Source organism: Salvelinus namaycush, chromosome 18 (genome assembly GCF_016432855.1).
Source record: "Salvelinus namaycush isolate Seneca chromosome 18, SaNama_1.0, whole genome shotgun sequence".
NCBI lineage: Eukaryota > Metazoa > Chordata > Actinopteri > Salmoniformes > Salmonidae > Salvelinus > Salvelinus namaycush.
This window is the reverse complement of record NC_052324.1, coordinates 5,374,200-5,396,554: the sequence shown is the minus strand read 5'-3', so window position 1 is coordinate 5,396,554 and position 22,355 is coordinate 5,374,200. Positions and strand designations below refer to the sequence as shown.

Below are 22,355 nucleotides of genomic sequence, written 5' to 3'. Positions count from 1 at the left end.
ACTATAGCGCCACCCTTAGGCCAACAAGTGTAATTGTGTAAATACGCTTCTTCAACCAAGTTTGTGCAAAATCGGGGCAGTGGTGTCTGAAATATTGCGTGACTAACATAAGAACGTATGGAGATAGATCCTTAGTCTCCCTCGGATTTAATTGTGGGGGACAACAACAACAAAAAATTACTATTAAATGATGTAGTCTCTTCGGATGAAGGGCTCCCGAGTGGTGCAGTGGTCTAAGGCACGGCATCTCAGTGCTAGAGGCGTCACTACAGACCCTGGTTCGATTCCAGGCTGTACAACCGGCCGTGATTGGGAGTCCCATAGTGTGGCGCACAATTGGCCCAGCGTTGTCCTGGTTTGGTCAGGGTAGGCCATCATTGTAAATAATAATTTGTTCTTAACTGACTTGCCTAGTTAAATAAAATAAATAAATAAGTTGAGGCAGTTGGGTCTGGAAAGGCAGTCATTAATACAGTGTTGCAAAAGTAGACCTCTGTCTCCCTCTACTGACGTGAAGCTATTTGCATATTCCTTCCCGGGACCAGAGTTCGCCATCACGGCCCCGTTCTTGTAGAATACTTTAGGCAACTGGGCCACCGTAGTTACTTTGCCGACGGAAAGTGGTGAACGTGTGGTATCTAGCTAGCTAACTACTTGAACAGGTGAAAGTATGTTTTGAATTACATGTTTTATTTATTAATATTTTCCCTTCAAACATATTTATTGAACTGATTTGATTTCCAAATTATAAAAGCATGAGTTTCATGTAAACGAACCATAATACGAGCTAGCTACTTAGCGTCGTTAGTTAACAGCTGCAACACATATGGATATGGCTGCAATATGTAGCTAGCAATTTAGCTAGAACTGTTTTATCTGATTTAGCTAGTTAGGCAACGACATTCGATGCTTTCGTTGAATACCGATGCTTTCTTTGAACCAAGCTAATCGGACACGGTTTCTTTCAGTAGCATAAGTTAACTAGATAACGTTACTTTAGCTAGATAAGTTATCTAATTACCGAATGCCCACTCCCCTCTGCGCCGAGTTGTAAATTTAGTTTGAAAGTGTCAACCGACTAAAGGCAACCCAGTTATCTAAATAAGTGAAATGCCATTGCGGGACAAGAAGACCAGTAGTAGCCCTTCATCGTGACTCTCAGTTCCATTCCACATAGCCAATTCATTGGACGAAGAAGTCGTCTTCTGCTGTACGGGGGAGTTTTTTTAATCGCCCCGACGCTCTCTCTGAACATTAACACCATTTGCGGTACGGTTTTTGGAAGCATAAATACCTTATTTAATATCAGCGAAAAATAATTTTCGCTAAAAACGTTACACACCTTTATCGGGTTAGGGTTCCCACACGGTCTTATTCCCATGTTACAGCGCTTGTTTACGGAAAGCAGACGACAGTGGACTGACTACCTGTGCTAATTAGCTACCTGTCTCCCGGAACAGCCTGATCTCATAGACTAGACGTAACGTGGTCAACGTAAATCTGGTGTGGTATGGGTACTTAAGGCGAAAGGAAGGTGGTTGGTCGGGCGTATAACACAAACGTTCGAATCTCATCATGGACAATTTTAGCAAATTGTCACATTTTCGACCTACTTTTTAGATACTTTGCAACTACTTAGCATGTTAGCTAACCCTAATCTTATCATTTTTAGCAAACCCTACCCTAACGTGAACTTCTAGCAACCCAATGGTTTCGCGTTCGAATCTCATCACGGACAACATTTGCATTTAGATCAAATGAGCAACTTTTCAACTACCTAATTTTTTTTCAACTACTTAGCATGTTAGCTAACCTTAACTCTTTTAGCTAACCCTTTAACCTAATTCCCAAACTTAACCCTAACCCCTAGGCTAGCAGACGTTAAGCTAGCGTATGTTAGCGTTAGCCAACTAGCTAACATTAGCCACAACAAAATAGAATGTAACATATCATACATTTAGCAAACGTACATTTTTCAAATTTGTAACATATACGAATTGTAATTTTGTAATTTATCATACGAAATGGTGATAGAAATCCCCAAATTTAATACATACCATATCATACATTTAGATACATTTAAAGTGTTGGTAACATGATACTAAATGGAGTGTCACAGATTTTCATACAGAAAAATTCAAAATGCTCTGAGACCAGGTTGCTCCGAATACCTGTGTGTAAACTGAAGACAGATGACACAAAAATGATTACACAAAAATACTGTCGGCTTCCACTGTGTTAAAACTGTGTGCATAAGTGTGTATTTATCATTTGTGAAATTATTCTGATGTGATCTTTTTGTTTTTAGAACAGAATCGATTCAAGTTTAGATGAAGTATTTGTCTGTTTTGGCTTCTAGAGCCAATTCACCTTCAAACAGAACATGTAAAGTCCTTGGACTATAAGGAGTAACGTTAGGCACCTTTAGTCCATTGGGCAAGTGCAGCATCAAGTGATATGTAAAACGAATCTCCATCCATCCAGCTAGCTAGCCAGCAAGTGTTTTACTACTTTGATTGCTCGCTATAACGTAGGCTCATAGGCTACATAACAAAAGTTGTCTTTTAGTTGAAGATCAGAAGTAGGCAGGCTAGCTAATTGTAAAACCAGGCATTCACATTGTATTGGGCATATAATTAGGAACTAGAATACTATACTGAACAAAAATATAAATGCAACATGTAAAGTGTTGGTCCTGTGTTTCATGAGCTGAAATATGATCCCAGAAATGTTCCATACACACAAAAAGCTTATTTCTAATGAATTTAAACAATTTATCTGCACTGTATGTTTGTTAGCTAGCTAGCCAGTTTTAGAAGAATGATTCATTTGTTTTTACATTTGTATTAACTGCAAATACAGTGCATTCGGAAAGTATTCAGACCACTTCCATTTTTCCACATTTTGTTACGTTACAGCTAGTGATGCACCGATATGACATTTTTGGCAGATATTGATATCCGATATTTTCCTTGCCAAAAATAACAATACCGATATTTACAATTTTAGCGGCCTTTTAAGCATTCTAGTACAGTTAAATAGTTAACACACACATGGATTCAGCGGTCTAAGGCAATGCATCTAAGTGTAAGATCCAGCCATGTTTGGGAGTCCCATAGGGCAGCGCACAATTGGCCCAGCATCGTCTGGGTTTAGCCGGGGTAGGCCGTCATTGTAAATAAAAATTTGTTCTTAACTGACTTGCCTAGTAAAATAAAGGTTACACACACCACACAGAACAAAAAGTAATTTTGTTGGCATTTACGTATGTCCCCATTACCAGTAAAACATAATCAAAACCTATTTCTTTCACTTATTTGCTGTTTCTTTGTTCAGTCATTTCATTCTCAACTAGGATTTCTAAGGAACGCCGTTTGGGTTCTTGTCAAAAAAGATACGTCAAATAACACTATTTGACGTGTCAAATAATCTTGTTGACCAATCAGGACCTGATTGGACCCAATCAGCACGTCACATAATTTTTTACGTAGTTATTACACATTGATTACACTATCACTCGTATTTCATATGTCACAATGATTCATCGATACGTATGCTATGATGCTGTTAAAGTTGTCTCGCGCACCTACGGTGCTCGTCATTTTAAAAAAGCTAGCTAGCTCATGGATGCAAACAATATTCTTCCCCAAAAACATAGCAAAACGACAATCTGTTTCAGTAGCTATAGTTAGCTAGCTAACTATATAGCTAGGTGTCATCTAAAATAACCCTAATTTACAAGACAGTTCTTATTTGACTAATGGTGGTCGGACCCATCTGTGAAGCTAGCCACAATAAGGATTAGCCACAATAGTGGACTTTGCAGTTAGCCTTCAAAATACAAATGTCATTGACAGTGATGCAAATGCATACAAATAGTAGAATTATTCCATAATTGAATAGATCATGCTAAACGAGGTTGGATTCTTGTTGTATACCGTCAACAAAAGACAATAATTTGTTAATTTGACAAAAATCTGTTGAAATCACACTGGATGTATTATACTTCAGAATTGTATTGGGGCCATACGTATTTTAGTGTACAGCCTTACCTATGGATTGTGGATCAATGACATGGTGTATCAGTCTACTCAGTGACACCCAGAGAACATTAGCATCGTTGCTCTTATTGCAGAAACAACTGTGAATTGAGCCACATTTATTGTCAACCTATGTGTATTGCACACTTTTCCAGAGGGAAAACAATACTGCGTGGATTAGAGGTCGACCGATTAATCGGCATTGCCGATTAATTAGTGCCGATTTCATCTGCCTTTTTGGACACCGATTACATTGCAATCCACGAGGAGACTGTGTGGCAGGCTGACCACCTGTTGCGCGAGTGCAGCATCAAAAGGACCTTGTGGCTGCAAGGAGCCAAGGTAAGTTGCTAGCTAGCATTAAACTTATGAAAAAACAATATTCACATAATCACTAGTTAACTACACATGGTTGATGATATTACTAGGTTAACTAGCTTGTTTTGCGTTGCATATAATCAATGCGGTACCTGTTAATTTATCATCGAATCACAGCCTACTTCAACTTTGCCAAACGGTTAATGATTTAACAAAAGCGCATTCGTGGAAAAAGCACTTTCGTTGCACAAATGTACCTAACCATAAACATCAATGCCTTTCTTAAAATCAATACACAAGTATAATGTTTTAAACCTGCATATGTAGTTAAAAGAAATTCATGTTAGCAGGCAATATTAACTAGGGAAATTGTGCCACTTCTCTTGCGTTCAGTACAAGCAGAGTCAGGGTATATGCAGCAGTTTGGGCCGCCTGGCTCGTTGCGAACTGTGTAAAGACTAATTAATTTTCCAGAATTTTACATAATTATGACAACATTGAAGGTTGTGCAATGTAACAGCAATATTTAGACTTAGGGTTGCCACCCGTTCTATAAAATACGGAACGGTTCCATATTTCACTGAAAGAATAAACGTTTTGTTTTCGAATTGATTGTTTCTGGATTTGACCATATTAATGACCTAAGGCTCGTATTTCTGTGTGTTTATTATGTTATAATTAAGTATATCATTTGATATTTGATAGAGCAGTCTCACTGAGCGGTGGTAGGCAGCAGCAGGATCATAAGCATTCATTCAAACAGCACTTTGCTGCATTTGCCAGCTGCTCTTAGCAATGCTTGAAGCACAGCGCTGTTTATGACTTCAAGCCTATCAACTCCCGAGATAAGGCTGATAATACTGAAGTGCGTATAAGAACATCCAATAGTCAAAGGTATATGAAATACAAATGGTATAGAGAGATATAGTCCTATAATAACTACAACCTAAAACTTCTTAACTGGGAATATTGAAGACTCATGTTAAAAGGAATCACCAGCTTTCATATGTTCTGAGCAAGGAACCTAAACATTAGCTTTTTTACATGGCACATATTGCACTTTTACTTTCTTCTCCAACACTGTTTTGTATTATTTAAACCAAATTGAACATGTTTCATTATTTATTTGAGACAAATTTCATTTATGTATTATATTAAGTTAAAATAAGTGTTCATTGTTCATTCAGTATTGTTGTAATTGTCATTACTACAAATACAGTTGAAGTCGGAAGTTTACATTCAGTTAGATTGGAGTCATTAAAACTCATTTTTCAACCACTCCACAAATTTCTTGTTAAGAAACTATATTTTTGGCAAGTCAGTTAGGACATCTACTTTGTGCATGACACAAGTAATTTTTCCAACAATTGTTTACAGACAGATTATTTCACGTATAATTCACTGTATCACAATAACAGTGGGACAGAAGTTTACAAACACTAAGTTGACTGTGCCTTTAAACGGCTTGGAAAATTCCAGAAAGTTATGTCATGGCTTTAGAAACTTTTGATAGGCTAATTGACATCATTTGAGTCAATTGGAGGTGTACCTGTGGATCTATTTCAAGGCCTACCTTCAAACTCAGTGCCTCTTTGCTTGACATCATGGGAAAATCAAAAGAAATCAGGCAAGACCTCATAAAAAAAATTGTAGACCTCCACAAGTCTGGTTCATCCTTGGGAGCAATTTCCAAATGCCTGAAGGTACCACGTTCATCCTTACAAACAATAGTACGGAAGTATAAACACCATGAGACCACGGAGCCGTCATACTGCTCAGGAAGGAGATGCCTTCTGTCTCCTAGAGATGAACGTAGTTTGGTGCGAAAAGTGCAAATCAATCCCAGAACAACAGCAAAGGGCCTTGTGAAGATGCTGGAGGAAACGGGTACAGAAGTATCTATATCCACAGTAAAACGAGTCCTATATCATAACCTGAAAGGCCGCTCAGCAAGGAAGAAGCCGCTGCTCCAAAACTGCCATTAAAAAAGCCAGACTACAGTTTGCAACTGCACATGGGGACAAAGATGGTACTTTTTGGAGAAATGTCATCTGGTCTGATGAAACAAAAATAGAACTGTTTGGCCATAATGACCATCATTATGTTTGGGGGAAAAGGGGGGAGGCTTGCAAGCCGAAGAACACCATCCCAACCGTGAAGCTCGGGGGTGGCAGCATCATGTTGTGGGGGTGCTTTGCTGCAGGAGGGACTGGTGCACTTCACAAAATAGATGGCATCATGAGGTAGAAGATTATGTGGATATATTGAAGCAACATCTCAAGACATCAGTCAGGAAGTTAAAGCTTGGTTGCAAATGGGTCTTCCAAATGGACAATGACCCCAAGCATACTTCCAAAGTTGTGGCAAAATGGCTTAAGGACAACAAAGGCAAGGTATTGGAGTGGCCATCACAAAGCCCTGACCTCAATCCTATATAAAATGTGTGGGCAGAACTGAAAAAGCGTGTGCGAGCAAGGAGGCCTACAAACCTAACTCAGTTACACCAGCTCTGTCAGGAGGAATGTGCCAAAATTCACCCAACTTATTGTGGGAAGCTTGTGGAAGGCTACCCGAAACGTTTGACCCAAGTTATACAATTTAAAGGGAATGCTACCAAATACTAATTGAGTGTATGTAAACTTCTGACCCACTGGGAATGTGATGAAAGAAGTAAACGCTGAAATAAATAATTCTCTCTACTATTATTCTGACATTTCACATTCTTAAAATAAAGTGGTGATCCTAACTGACCTAAGACAGGGAATTTTTACTTGGATTAAATGTCAGAAATTGTGAAAAACTGAGTTTAAATGTATTTGGCTAATGTGTATGTAAACTTCCAACTTCAACTGTGTGTGTGTGTATATATATACACACACACACACACAGATTGGCTGTTTTTGGTCCTCCAATAATCGGTATCGGTGTTAAAATCATAATCGGTCGACCTCTAGCGAGGATGTTTTGGAGTCTGATAACTCTGAATATCTTGGGTATTGAGTAAACTGTTACTCCATTTCATTGATCACCAATCCTTAGGTAAATTTGTACAGTGCAATATGAATGTCAATACACACAATAGGCTGTCTGGGGAGGTGATTTCACACAGTCGCAGTCCCGCGATAAGAGCTACAACGCTAATATTTGCGTATACTCTAAACAGTTGTGCTCTGTGGGTGTCACTGAGTAGACTGATACCCCATTTCATTGCTTCACATTGCAACCTTGTTTAACATTATCTAGTCTAAATATGGCATTATTCCACCAATTGTAACTTTCTGCGTCACTTTCAAATAGGTACTTTTATTTTGAAGGCAAACCGCAAATACCACTATTGGGCCTAATCCTTATTGTGGCTAGCTTTACAACACAAACCAGGCAGGTCGAGACTCACTAGCCAGATGAAGCTAGCTGTTCAATTTCAATAGGCAAACAACAAGTGGCTACCTAGCTAATACTTACTCACAAGCATTCCTAAATGATTGCTAAGAATAGTGAAAATGACTGCAGTTTCTACTGGTCATTGTTTTCAGGCTGGTTGTATTGGTGCTAGCTAGGTACCAAGCTAAAGCTAGCTAGCTACCCCAGAAGTTGCAGTCGAACAAATAAGGCTTTATTACCAACGCGGTATTGTAAACACATCGTTTGTTGCCGGTGTTTGCTTGTTTGCAGACTTTTTTTGTACAGCTTTGACTGGGCTACTGGTGGCACTTGGCTTGCACGTGCAAATTCAGAACACACAACATGCTATAATAGAACTGTGTTATTTGACGTGTCAAATTAAAAGCTTATTTAACGCGTCAAATAGTCTTATTGTCAAATTGTGTTATTTGACGTGTATCTTTTTTGACATGCAAAGACCCAAATAGCGTTCCATAGTATGTTGTGAAGCTAATAGCAGTGACGCTATTACTCTGTAACTCCGGTAGGGCAACATCTGAACAATAGCGCACTTGGTAACGTTTGTATTGTATGTACTGGCGCTCGATCAGTTGCCAACATCACCCACAACAGAGAACGGTTGATTGACAAGGGCAATGAATGCCATTATCTTGGCGTTAATGGATTTTGCATTTTAGTTCTCTCGCTGAAATTTTCTTGCTCATTCAAATGACTGCTCGACTTGTTGTCTGCTTGATCCACACAGCAGACATTGTGGCTAGGTTAGGAATGCTGTGTCGCAGGTGTAGTGCAAAATTTTATGTGGCGTCATCACATCATGTACCTACGTTATATAGGTATGCACGTCAGCTTTGACATCAGTTTTTCACATCAGCGTTAACCTGTCTAGGATAGGGGTTCCGCTAGCGGAACTCCTCCCACATTCCACTGAAAAGGCAGAGCGGGAAATTCAAAAATATTTTTTTTTTAAATATTTAACTTTCACACATTAACAAGTCCAATACAGCATTTGAAAGATAAACATCTTGTGAATCCAGAAAACATGTCTGATTTTTTAAATGTATTACAGCAAAAACACCACGTATATTTATGTTAGCTCACCACCAAATACAAAAGAGGACAGACATTTTTCACAGCACCGGTAGCATGCAGGTAGCATGCACAAAGCCAACCTAACTAACCTAGAACCAACCTAACTAACCTAGAAACAACTCCCTCAGATGACAGTCCTATAACATGTTACACAATAAATCTATGTTTTGTTCAAAAAATGTGCATATTTGAGCTATAAATCAGTTTTACATTACTGCTACCATCATAGCTACAGTCAGAAATAGCACGGGAGTAGCCAGAGTAAATACAGACACCAACGTCAACTACCTAATTACACATCATAAAACATTTCAGAAAAATATATGGTGGATAGCAAATGAAAGACAAAGATCTTGTGAATATAGCTAATATTTCCGATTTTCTAAGTGTTTTACAGCGAAAACACCACGTATATTTATGTTAGCTCACCACCAAATACAAAAGACAGACAGACATTTTTCACAGCACCGGTAGCATGCAGGTAGCATGCACAAAGCCAACCTAACTAACCTAGAACCAACCTAACTAACCTAGAAACAACTCCCTCAGATGACAGTCCTATAACATGTTACACAATAAATCTATGTTTTGTTCAAAAAATGTGCATATTTGAGCTATAAATCAGTTTTACATTACTGCTACCATCATAGCTACCATCATAGCTACAGTCAGAAATAGCACGGGAGCAGCCAGAGTAAATAGACACCAACGTCAACTACCTAATTACACATCATAAAACATTTCAGAAAAATATATGGTGGATAGCAAATGAAAGACAAAGATCTTGTGAATATAGCTAATATTTCCGATTTTCTAAGTGTTTTACAGCGAAAACACAATATATCGTTATATTAGCTTACTACATTAGCTAGCACACAGCAGCATTGATTCTAGTCGAACGGTAGCATAGCACAGTTCGACAGATATATGAAAAAGCATCCCAAATTGGGTCCTTATCTTTGTTGATCTTCCATCAGAATGTTCTCCAAGGGGTCCTTTGTTCAGAAACGTCTTTATTTCGATCCAGAACGAACGATTTCCCTCTTGAATTAGCAAGCACACTGGCAGTGCGACGCTAACCTCTCCATCTTGACAAAATTCTTGCGTCGCATCACGTCTAAAGTCCAGAATAAATTTCAATAATATAATTAAAATATAAAAAACATACTTTAGGATGCTATTGTGACATGTATCGAATAAAATCGAAGCCAGAGATCATATTCATCAATAACGAACGTTTTCCAGGAGGCGATACCAGGTCCAAATTCGCGCCTCCCAACAAAAAATAAATGGCGGTCCTCTCAATCAAAGAGGTTGTATTCAACCCCTGAACGAGATAATCACCTCATTTCTTCTCTCACTTCCGCATGACACCCAGGGGAAGGCGTATGGCGTGTTTCTACAGTCATAAGTGACAAGCCCTTTTATAGACAAGCCTTTGAAGAGAGACCTCGATATTGGAAATCTCACTTCCGGATAGGAAATGTCCTGTAAAAATAGTTCTGTTTCACTTAGAGAAATAATTGTTTTAGAAACTAGAGAGTGTTTTCTATCCAATATTAATAATAATATGCATATTGTACAAGCAAGAATTGAGTAGGAGGCCGTTTTAAATTTTGAACGATTTTCCCCAAAAGTGTAAACTCCACCCCTAATCCTTAAGAGGTTTTAAACTTGACATTGGGCCGATACCGATCTTGGCATTTTTCGCTAATTTCGGCCAATTCCGATATGTTCACCGACTATATCGTGTATTCCTAGTTACAGCCTTATTCTAAAATGGATGAAAAATAAATAAATACCCATCAATCTACAAACAATACACCATAATGATAAACCGAAAACAGGTTTAGAAATTTTAGCAAATGTATTAAAAATGAAAAACAGAAAGACCTTATTTACACAAGTATTCAGACTAGGGTTGCAAAATTCCAGGAACTTTCAATAAATTCCCTGCATTCCTGGTTGGAGATTTCTGGATTTCCTGCTTATTCCCTTCTTATTCTGGGAATCCTCCAACAGGGATTTCAGGAAGTATTGAAAGTTCTCCAAATTTTGCAACCCTAATTCAGACCCTTTGCTATGAGATTCGAAATTAAGCTCAGGTCCATCCTTTTTCCATCATCCTTGAGATGTTTCTACAATTTGATTGGACAAGGCACACACCTGTCTATATAAGGTCCCACAGTTGACAGTCCATGTCAGAGCAAAAACCAAGCCATGAGGTCGAAGGAATTGTCCATAGAGCTCCGAGACAGGATTGTGTCGAGGCATAGATCTGGGGATGGGTACTAATACATTTTGGCAGCATTGAATGTCCCCAAGAACACAGTGGCCTCCATCATTCTTTAATGGAAGAAGTTTGGAACCACCAAGACTCTTCCTAGAGCTGGCCGCTCAGCCAAACTGAGCAATCGGGGGAGAATGGCCTTGGTCTGGGAGTGGTCACTCTGACAGAGCTCCAGAATTCCTCTGTGGAGATGGGAGAAACTTACAGAAGGACAACCATCTCTGCAGCACTCCTCCAATCAGACCCTTATGGTAGAGTGGCCAGACGGAAGCCACTCCTCAGTAAAAGGCACATGACAGCCCACTTGGAGTTTGCCAAAAGGCACCTAAAGGACTCTCAGACCATGAGGAACAAGATTCTCTGGTCTGATGAAACCCAGATTGAACTCTTTGGCCTGAATGCCAAGCGTCACATCTGGAGGAAACCTGGCACCATCCCTACGGGGAAGCATGCTGGTGGTAGCATTATGCTGTGGGGATGTTTTTCAGTGGCAGGGACTGGGAGACTAGTCCGGATCGAGGGAAAGATGAACGGACAAAGTACAGAAATCCTTGATGAAAACCTGCTCCAGAGCGCTCAGGACCTCAGACTGGTGTGAAGGTTCACCTTCCAACAGGACAATGAGAGAGAGAGACTCTAATCGCTGCCAAAGGCGCTTCAACAAAGTACTGCGTAACGGGTCTGAATAGTTATGTAAATGTGATATTTCAGTTTTTTTTTTATATATATATATATACCTTTTGCAAAAATTTCAAAACCTTTTTGGGTTTGTCATTATGGGGTATTGTGTGTCGATTGAGAAAAAGTAAATATCAGTTTTAGAATAAGGCTGTAACATAACAAAATGTGGAAAAAGTCAATGGGTCTGAATACTTTCCGAATGCACTGTATGCCAAACAATCCATTCAGTTGATGATAGGACTTAGACAAGTTGTAAATGCAACAAGAACTGGTATTTTATCATAGTATTCACAGCTTTCTAAGAACCAAAATGTAGACATTTCTGGTCTGTTAAGATATATTTTAGAGGCTATTTACACAGAACACCCCCCTGTATAATTTGTATTTATAAGTACAGTGCCTTCAAAGTTTTCACACCTCTTTACATTTTTGTTAGTCTGAATTTGAAGTTGATTGTCACTGGCCTACACAATAATCCATAATGTCAGTGGAATTATGTTTTTAGACATTTTTACAAATTAATTTAAAATGAAAAGCTGAAATGTCTGGAGTCAATAAGTATAGTATTCAACTCCTTTTATGGTAAGCCTCAAGTTCAGTAGTAAAAATTAGCTTAACAAGTTACCTAAGTTGCATGCACTCACTCTGTGTGCAATAATAGTTTTTAACATGATCTTTGAATGAGTACCCCATCTCTGTATCCCACACATACAATTATCTGTAAGGTCCCTCAGTCGAGCAGTGAATTTCAACCAAAGACCAGGGAGCTTTTCCAATGCCTCGCAAAGAAGGGCACCTATTGGTACATGGGTAAAAATATAAAGCAGACATTGAATATCCCTTTGAGCATGGTTAAGTTACTAATTACACTTTGGGTGGTGTATCAGCACACTCAGTCACTACAAAGATACATGTGTTCTTCCTAACTCAGTTGCCGGAGAGGAAGGAAACTGCTCAGGGATTTCACCATGAGGCCAAGGGTGACTAAAACTGGACAAAAAACTGAGGATAGATCAACAACATTGTAGTTACTCCACAATACTAACCTAAATGACGAAGTGAAAAGAAGGAAGCCAGTACAGACTAAAAATATTCCAAAATATGCATCCTGTTTGCAATAAGGCACAAAAGTAAAACTGCAAAAAAGGTGTCAAGGAAATTAACTTTGTCTTGAATACAAAGTGTTATGTTTGGGGCAAACACTACACATCACTGAGTACCACACTTCATATTTTCAGGCATGGTGGTGGCTGCATATGTAATGGGTGTGTTTGTCATCGGCAAGGACTAGGGAGTTTTTTAAGATAAAAATAAATGGAATAGAGCTAAGCGCAGGTAAAATCAGACTGCTTTCCAACAGACATTGGGAGACAAATTCACCTTTCAGCAGGATAACTACATTAAACTCAGGGCCAGATATACGCTGGAGTTGTTTACCAAGACGACATCGAATGTTCCTGAGTGGCCTAGTTACAGTTTAAATCTATGGCAAGACTTGGAATGGCTGTCTAGCAAGGATCAACAACCAACTTGACAGCTTGAAGAATGTGCAAATATTGTTGTGCAAAGCCCTTAAGAGACTTACCCAGAAAGACTCGCAGCTGTAATCGCTGCCAAAGGTGATTCTAACGTATTGACTCAGGGGTGTAAATACTTATGTAAATTAGGTATTCCTATATTTAATAAAAAATGTAAAAAGTGCAGCAATTTCTAAAAACATGTTTTTGCTTTGTCATTATGGGGTATTGTATTCGGGCTACAACACAATGTAGATTAAGTCGAGGGGTATAAATACTTTCTGAACGCTCTGTATTTGACAATATTATAGGTTGACAGTAATTGTAATTTACAATATATGTTGCATCACATGCCTGCCTTTTTATTTTCCTACATCAGTAAAATCAGGATTATGCCTCTACTGTCTTTCTTTCCAATTAGACTGGTTTGGATTTCTTCCTGACCAATATGGCTGCAATTTTCATCCCAGTCTGGAAGTTTGAGACTTCATTACATAGTCCTCTAGTAATTTAATAGGATCTCTATGGTATTGGGTCTGTTTTTATGGCTTTCTTTTTGTTTATTGTTAGGGTTGCACTGGAGAGGTTCAGATTAGAAAGGTTTTGTTACGCATTGCCTAATTTGATGTTTTCTTTCTGCGTCTATCTTGTGTTTGTTGTGCATAGGTCAACAGATGACATCAGCAATGATCTCCGTCCACACCACAGCTTCTCGCTTTGCCTTGCTTCAGGTTGACTCTGATTCGGACTCCGATTCGGAGTCAGGAAAGACCAGAGGTGGTCGGGACTCTGGAAAGGGTCGGCCTGGGAAGGCAACCGAGGGGAAATCCACCGCGAGCAACGGCAAGAAGGAGAAGAGGAAGAAGAAGCGAGAGCAGCAACAGAGCGAGGCCAATGAGGTGACTGGCAGAGGCATTTAACCTCCTCGCTGAACACCGATTTCTGGTGTTCCCAACATCAGGTCTCAAAGGTTTCAGTTCGACTATTTCACCTGAGCTTGTGGACTGATGATGACTCCTGTCTCCTGTCCCCAGTTAAGGAGTCTTGCCTTTAAGAAGCTCCCTCAGAAGTCCTCTGCCCCGCCCCCCTCCCTTTCTCTGCAGGGTGTGGCCAATGAGCTACTCCATCCCGTGGCAGGGGACCAAGCCATGCCCCCGGAAGGCTGGCAGCAATGGAAACAGAGGGACTACCAGGTAGAACCTGACAGACCCCCCCCCCCCCCGTTCTGAGAGGATCAAATAGGTTTTAGAGATATGGTGAAATATGGTCCTACAATTTCATTTATTTTCTTCATATCTACATGATTGCTTAGGGGTTGTTTCTGAGCAGGGCTCATGGTAACACCTGACATGGTGGGCATGAATGGGCATTACAATTTCTTATGGATGTTACCCTTACCTGATATCCCCCCCCAGCTAATCCCATCCTTAATCTTCGTCTTTGTTTCTGCCCAATGTAGTTAACGAGTGAGCTGTATGAGGCAGACCTGGAGAAGGCACTGATTATAAGTAAACTGGAGTTTGAGGAGCACAAACAGGTACCATACTGCCCCAATGCAGCACTAGAGCTCTGCTACCCGAGCCCGATGGACCCCGACATTATACATCGTGTTAGGGCAGGGATAGTGCCTGTTTTTTTTTTTTTCATCAATAGCTAGGTTACTGGTATCACTAAATTGATCATTAACATTTTGAAGCTTAGCCATTTGGTTGTGCTCTGCTGCGCAGTACATATCATGGTGTCAGAAGTTCTTCAACCGTGTCAAATATAAGACCAGAATATGGTCAGAGTCCACAGGAGAGATTATTTGAATGAAAATAATAATGTTCCTTGAGTTTTGTTGGTTTAGAGTGACGAAAGGTAACTAGTTTGTCACTAACTGTTCTCTGTCTCGTCATTGAGCAGAACAGCAAGCAGGGGCGTTTCTATAGATACTCACACTAGCAGAGATATGCACAGAACGCAGCATGCAGTGGAGGAAGCAAGGGACAGACAGACGAGCAGCTAATGGATACTAGCAGAGGAAGTTATTTCTGGGTTCGGCCAGGGCCAGTCCTTAAATTTGTCAGTAGCAATCAGGCATGAGTAGGGCCTGAACGCCGTGGGCATGGGTATACAGCACCCTGTCACAAAACATCTATCGTTAAATGATTAACAGAAATCAGAACCATAAAGGGAGAACTACACACATATGGCTCGGAACCAAAATGTTTATTTTTTGATGAGGAAATGAGTGTTCCATTAAAGCAGAAGCTGTTCTTTTAAATTGCCTCCCGTCAGGATGATGACGGAACAGATACTCCCTCTCCCAAGTCCCGAGGAGGAGCAGCGGCAGGGAAGAAAGACAAGAAGAAGAGCCAGCAGGGAAAAGACAAGAAGATGACCGTGTCTCTGAAGGACTTCCAGGCAGAAGGGGGTGAGACCAGCAGTGGCTAGAGCTACACTTATGTTAAAGGCCCAGTGCAGTCAAAAAATTCCTGATTTTCCTGTGTTTTATATATATTTCCACACTATGCGGTTGGAATAATACTGTGCAATTGTGAAAATTATAATAATGCCATCTTAGTGTAAGAGCTGCTTGAAATTTCAGCCTGTTTTGGTGGGATGGAGTTTTGGCCTGCCTGGTGACATCAGGTGGTAAATTTGTTAATATATAACAATAACATGTTTGAACAAACAGTGAACGTTCTGTACCTTGTCTCTCTCAGTAACTTTCCATACACATATTTCCTGTTCTTCTTCATCAATAAATGATTATATAGTGACAGTAATAAGTATAATTCAAGTTAGAACCCAACAAGACCAATAAGAAAGAGTTTGAAAACCTCTGCCAATAATAATAATACATTCTAGTAAGAAATAATTGTGTGAGTGCTTAGATTTGTCCTATTTCAGACATGTACAAGTGTGTGTGTGTGTGAATTGGAATTTAAAAAAATGTTTTTACATATTACAACTCTCCCTGAGACAGCCTTTTGAGAGTGGGGTCACGGCCAGGGTCTGTCGTTATCAATGGCGACTTTGGAGCAATTAGGGGTAAGTGCCTTGCTCAAGGGCACTGTTTTTTCACCTTCGGTTCATGGCCCAACGCGCTAACTGCTAGGCTACCAGCCGCCCCAATAACCGCTAGTTTTCAGTTTTCCACTCCCCACTCAGACCCTTACCAGACAGTCCTACCTAAATTCTTGCTATTTTTGTCTCTTTTTTTACCATTTCAATTGAAAACCATCACAGTAAAGTACTAAATTGTTACCCAGAAACGATTTAACTTCCAGGGAAAAAAGGCTGCATTGGGTCTTTAATATTGAGCACTGCCATATTTCATAAATACAATACCAGCATAGCAGTAACACTAGGACTACTTGTTTAGCAATCAACTTTGAGCAGGCGCTGCGTGCGTATAATATGCAATAATTGTCTCTGTTTTCTCAGTGGCCCCACTCGTGTTATTATTCAGTTTTTTGACGACGTTCACTTGACTTGTTGAATCCCCCGTAAAAACCATAATTCTCCTTTACAGATCAGCTGAGTAAGAAGCAGGAGAAAGAGGTGAGGTATGGCATCATTGTTGTATTCGGTGTTTGGCTTCGGTTGAGGGTTTTAAACCCTGTAATGTAAGGATGAATGTAATGGACAGGTGGTGATATGACGCGAACTAGCGCAAATTGTGTCGGTTGTGTGTGAGTGATTTTAATAATTAAAATGCTGAATCCACTCTCCAGGAGCCCAAACTGCCCGCACCTCCAGAAGACAAGTTCTTCAACAAGCTTGAGGATGACGTTAGCAAAATCGTACAGAAGGAGAAAAGACGGGAGCAGTTTTCTAACGGCACTGACGCCGAGGTCACGACTTCATCAGAGCATGAACCGGTGAGACCGACTGCAAATCAGTTCATTCCAAGTGTAATGGTTTTGTGTTCGGATTATATTCGACCATTGAGTGACTGCTGATGAGACCATCGAGGACAGGGTAACTCTATCTCTCAGAGCCTAACTGTGACTCCCATCACACCTGCCAGGACCCCCGAACTGAGCAGCTAAAGGACGACTTGGAGAAGAAAGACCAAGAAATCGAGAAGTTAAAGAAGGTCATTTCACAATGGGAGGTGAGTCGTTGGATGGATACTGTACTGGGCTTTGGATGGAGCATGTCAAGAAGACAGAATAGCACCATCTGGCATTTACAGTTGGTGTGAACGTGCTATTGTTCTCGATCCTCAGGTGAAATACAAAGAAGTGAAAGCCAGAAACTCCCAGCTGCTGAAGATGTTGCAGCAGGGAGAGAGTACAGCTACTGCACTCCTAATTCAATCTGAGACTATACAGTAATCCATTACTGATGCATTAGGTAGGCCTACTTGTTCTCATTCATTCTCTTCCTCTCTCCACAGTGAAAGATAAAGCAGAGATCCTACTGCAGGTGGAAGAGCTTCTAAATATCAAAGAGGAGCTGTCTTCACAGGTGTGTGTGTGTGCTGTGCGTGTGTCTCAAACCATTAATCGTGTGCATAGCTGTCGTTCTGGTTGAATGACATTTATTTCTCTCTCCAGGTGACATCACTACATGCCTCACTTGAACAAGAGAAATCGAAAGTGAAAGGTTTGCAAACGGATCAGCCAAAACACCATCAGGTAAGACGTCACATAGATACTCGTTGCACTTGCAAGTAAAACTCAATACAATACACATTTAGTGTATCTCATCAAGTGTCCCTGTCTAAAATCAAACCAACAGCTCACGCCTGGTTCAGAGAGAGGGATAAAGGCTGCAGTGTAGAATGACCCCAGTTTGTTTGTTGTGCTGTTCAACCTGTGTAAAGATGTGAGTCGAATGGGTTGTCTTTTAAATCTAAGGCGTGCGTATGTGTGTGACCCACTCTTAGATCAGGCAGGAAGTCACCTCTAGGAAGATTACCAAGGCAACAGTGCAGCAGCAGTAGTCCTCACTCTCCAGAATAGTACAAAAAACAGAACCATTCACTCTGTCCAGCTCATTACTATATGAGTGATTCCAAAACATTTCGTTTTTTACTTAATGTATGAATATTGGCAAATCTAATCATGAATATTGAAAACAAACCACCATTTTAGATTTGGAAATGTTTTCTATATATTGTTGAACATAATGTGGTCATATCAAAGTTAGAGTGGGATCTCTGCTACTTTTAGAGTTGTGATCCAATTTGTAAGCGTTACCAACCGAGTGAATGTGAAAATAGATTGAAAATGGTCGCCCTCTGCTGGTGATTTGCAGGATGTGCAATTATACAAGTAAAAGGAGGACTGTGATGGGTTACATTGCCTACCAATTTCGCTGTGAAGTATGGGCCAAATCTTAAAAAGTGGCAGATTTCCCACTCTGGAATGTTGATATACTGACCCAGTATATTATGTTTAGGGCTGTCAAACGATTCAAATAATTAATCGCGCTAATGGCATTAGTTAATTTGCTCAAATTTGTCCCTAAAGAAAGATTTTTCAATTTAAAAAGTAATGCATTGAGTTACAGGCATACTTTGATTTGATTGTAAGGGACGGAAACACAGAATTATCTAGGCTACATCGGAATGTTTTAATAGCGTTTTCACTATAAACAACACAAAAGTCACTAACATACAGCTAGCTATTAATGCTACCAATGTTTAAGTAGGCCTACTCCCGCTTATCAATGTTCTTGAAGTTTAACACTTGCTCACACACACACACAGAGCTTTAAGTACTGTTAAAGCTTCAGCCATTCTAAATGAGTGTGACTACAAGGGGGAAAATGACTGGCTCTATGGATACAAAGAGCTTTTAAACCATCTGTACAGTTCAGAGAACCTTATACACAGGCCTACACACTCTCCCTCCCTCCTCACACCCTCTCTCTCACACTTATGACCTAAACTCACAAAAGACGAGCGTGCAAGGCGTGCGTTTTAGAATGCATTGTTTTGAATTATAATGACCCAACCGAAGCCGGGTGGGCGGGTTGTCAGCTTTCATGCATCACTTAATTAGAACGTGTCTCTATTTTTGCGTTTTATCGCTGTAGTCATACAAAACAATAAAAATGTTGTCATGATTCACTTTCTTTTCAAGCTCATTTGAATTGGAAAGGTAGGTAAGGGTTGAGGCTTTACCACACATGCTAAATTAGACCAATTCATCCACTAATGGAAACAACATCGCGATGAGCAAACATTATTGGAGATATGGACTATCCTGCTAGCATACTGTTCTGCCTGTCCCGTCTTTGCCACCCGCCTCACTCTGCTTGCTCCGCCCAACGCTTATGGTGAGTTTTTGAGAAGGGTGCAACTGCAGCCCACAATTCGGGGCGCTCCTGTATGTGAACATTCCTGCATCTGCATAAACCCCTCTTTATACTTCCATTGGTCCATTTTTAAGCTATGACTCCAGTACATAGGTGTGAGGCACGGGCGATCTACTACAGTAGATGGTAGTAATGCACCATAACGTTGGATGCCAACCGCCAATAAACCCCACAGAAGAAGAGGCCAGGGGCTTCAACGTTAGGGGGGGCTGGAATTTTTGCGGGCTGCACACTATTGGAGTTTTACTGCCGCTTTACAGCTGCTCTCACACACACATCCTTTAACACAGTTGTTCTCAACTGGTTTTGCCTGGGGACCCAAATTTGACAATGACAATTGAGTCGCGACCCAATATTATGGACTGTTACATTTTATAATGTTTTGCTGCAGCTGCCTTCTTGGGCAGGTTTCCCTTGCAAAATAGACTGTCTCAATTATGGTATTAAATAAAGTCAATTACACAGCCTTTTTAACTGAGAAAACATTTATTATCAATTCAGGAGAATAAGCTATTAGGAGACCAGTTCAGGAGTGGGGTGTAATAAATGATCAGACTCCGAACATAACATCAACACCAGTCCAATAATGTTAATGAACAGTAACACGTACCAGTGTTTTAAAATTGTTGTTTTTAGTTGAGAATCACTGCTCTAACACACACACAATCATACACACCCCACTCTTACATATGCAGCCTACAGTACTTTGAAGCAGGAGCTTATTCCTTTTCACTTCTTGCAATCAAAATGTGTGCATGGTCAAGTTATCATGTTGCTGGGTAACATGACTAGCTAAACAATGTAGTTTGTTATAAAACCCAAAAATACTGACTCCAGAGTAGTTTAAAACGACCCGCGACATGCACAAAAAAAATTGCTTTGGGAATATTGGGCATAATTTTTGTATTATTTTGTAGAATGACACATGGTCTTTAGTGATGTTAAAGGCGCAAGCATTGACCAGTAGGGCTGCTGTCCAAACTCATAAAAGACACACCCTCGCCTTATGCCCTTGGGTGAATCCCCATCACCATCTTGGCGGGCGGTCCCACTGATTAGCCAAGCAAGGGAAGTTTGCAACGTAAGCCCCTCAACCCTCGTTTTTAGTTGAGTTTGCGAGTGTACAATTATGTTCACACCGGGGCCTGAAACTCCCCTTAATTCAAATTGCGACGATTGTACATCCGCTAAGAAGTCAGCGAAAACTTAAAAGCAACATCAATGGAGAAGTCAACATACAAGTGTAAGTACAAACTAATGCAAATAATGCACATGACGGCACAAACACGTCTCATAAAAAGTAAATATGCTTGTGTTTGGTTATCTTTTGGAAATTGTAGAAATAAAGCATTTTCCTTCTTCAGAAGTTCCAGCTAGGCAGGCTAACGTTAGTCAGCTAATTAATTTTTCTAGCTATCATACAGTAGGCGTATATTAATCATTATATATTTAAAATAAGTAGACATGCACTCATAATTGACTGTAGTGCATTTAAAGTACCCACAAGCTACCGGTGGCTGAAAACACAATCATCGCGGGATGAACGAGTGATGAATTTCCGGGCAAGGGCGGTCCATTTTTAAAATCATTCCTTCCTCCCTCGCCACTTTCCCTGCAAGTGTATTCTTGTCATGATACGTCATCAGAAGGGTCTACTTAATTTGAGGGCTGAGGGGATAGGGTGTGTGTTTGGACTGTAGCCTAGATGTGTTCCGTGTTGTGTTCTGCGCTTAAAAGGGGCTGTACGGATAACACGTGCTCTTGAAAGGTTCCATGCGGTGATGAAATAGAGAAGTGATTTAAGCCCTTGGAGACAGTCAAGCCCCAGACAAGCGGACCACCAAACTAACAATGTAAGAACATTTCTGTACTCACTCCATACTTCCTGGTCTCCTCTGATTGGCAGGGAAACAGGAAGGGGAAAAAGGGTTCAGAGTCTGATCTATGAAGACCGCAGAGGGAAGAACATTGACTGCAAAATACAACGAAGCAAAGCACTCCTATTCTTCAGGGTCTATTTGTTTGTATGGTTACTCTCTACTCTCTGTCTTCATGCACTATGCATGCCTTGTATATCACACACACCAACGCCTGGATGTGCCGCACTGCAGAAGTTATTAAAAGGCTTGTAATGAAGGCTGTTCTGATTTAAAGATATGTTTTCTGTTGACTGACATCGCAGCTCCTCTTTTTGTTCTGGTCTGCTCCCCGCCTTCTCTGGGGAGATGCCAAATGACAGGTGTGATTATTAATTATTTTTCTTTTCACTGCAAGTTAAATAAACTACTTTTTCAGTGTAAAATCATGTCTCCTTTTGTGATATTACTATGTGCTAATGGTACACAAAAGATGTAAAACAGTTTTTGGTGCTCATCACTTATGACAAATCACATACAGTTGAAGTCGGAAGTTTACATACACCTTAGCCAAATACATTTAAACTCAGTTTCACAATTCCTGACATTTAATCCTAGCAAAAATAATCTGTTTTAGGTCAGTTAGGATCACCACTTTATTTTAAGAATGTGACATGTCAGAATAATAGTAGAGAATTATGATTTATTTCAGCTTTTATTTCTTTCATCACATTCCCAGTGGGTCAGAAGTTACATACACTCAATTAGTATTTGGTAGCATTGCCTTAAAATTGTTTAACTTGGGTCAAACGTTTCGGGTAGCCTTCCACAAGCTTCCCAC

The 22,355-nt window shown here is 40.1% G+C and overlaps 1 protein-coding gene across 3 annotated transcripts; it reads left to right on the top strand.

Annotated features, from left to right (window-relative positions):
* The first annotated feature begins 585 nt into the window (after nt 1-585).
* Nucleotides 586-21,954, top strand: LOC120063040 (G kinase-anchoring protein 1-like). Of its 3 annotated transcripts, XM_039013155.1 has the most exons (13): nt 586-662; nt 4,196-4,382; nt 14,007-14,239; nt 14,375-14,533; nt 14,800-14,877; nt 15,621-15,756; nt 16,861-16,889; nt 17,063-17,209; nt 17,359-17,445; nt 17,561-17,624; nt 17,731-17,801; nt 17,891-17,971; nt 21,565-21,954. In XM_039013155.1, exons 3-13 carry the CDS (start codon nt 14,015-14,017, stop codon nt 21,604-21,606), a joined length of 1,119 nt encoding a protein of 372 aa, XP_038869083.1. In that variant the 5' UTR covers nt 586-662; nt 4,196-4,382; nt 14,007-14,014; the 3' UTR covers nt 21,607-21,954. The 3 variants fall into 3 exon arrangements, with proteins under 3 accessions (XP_038869083.1, XP_038869084.1, XP_038869086.1); XM_039013156.1 differs by lacking the exon at nt 4,196-4,382 and having other exon boundaries at nt 610-662; XM_039013158.1 differs by lacking the exon at nt 4,196-4,382 and having other exon boundaries at nt 613-668.
* Nucleotides 21,955-22,355: the final 401 nt, after the last annotated feature.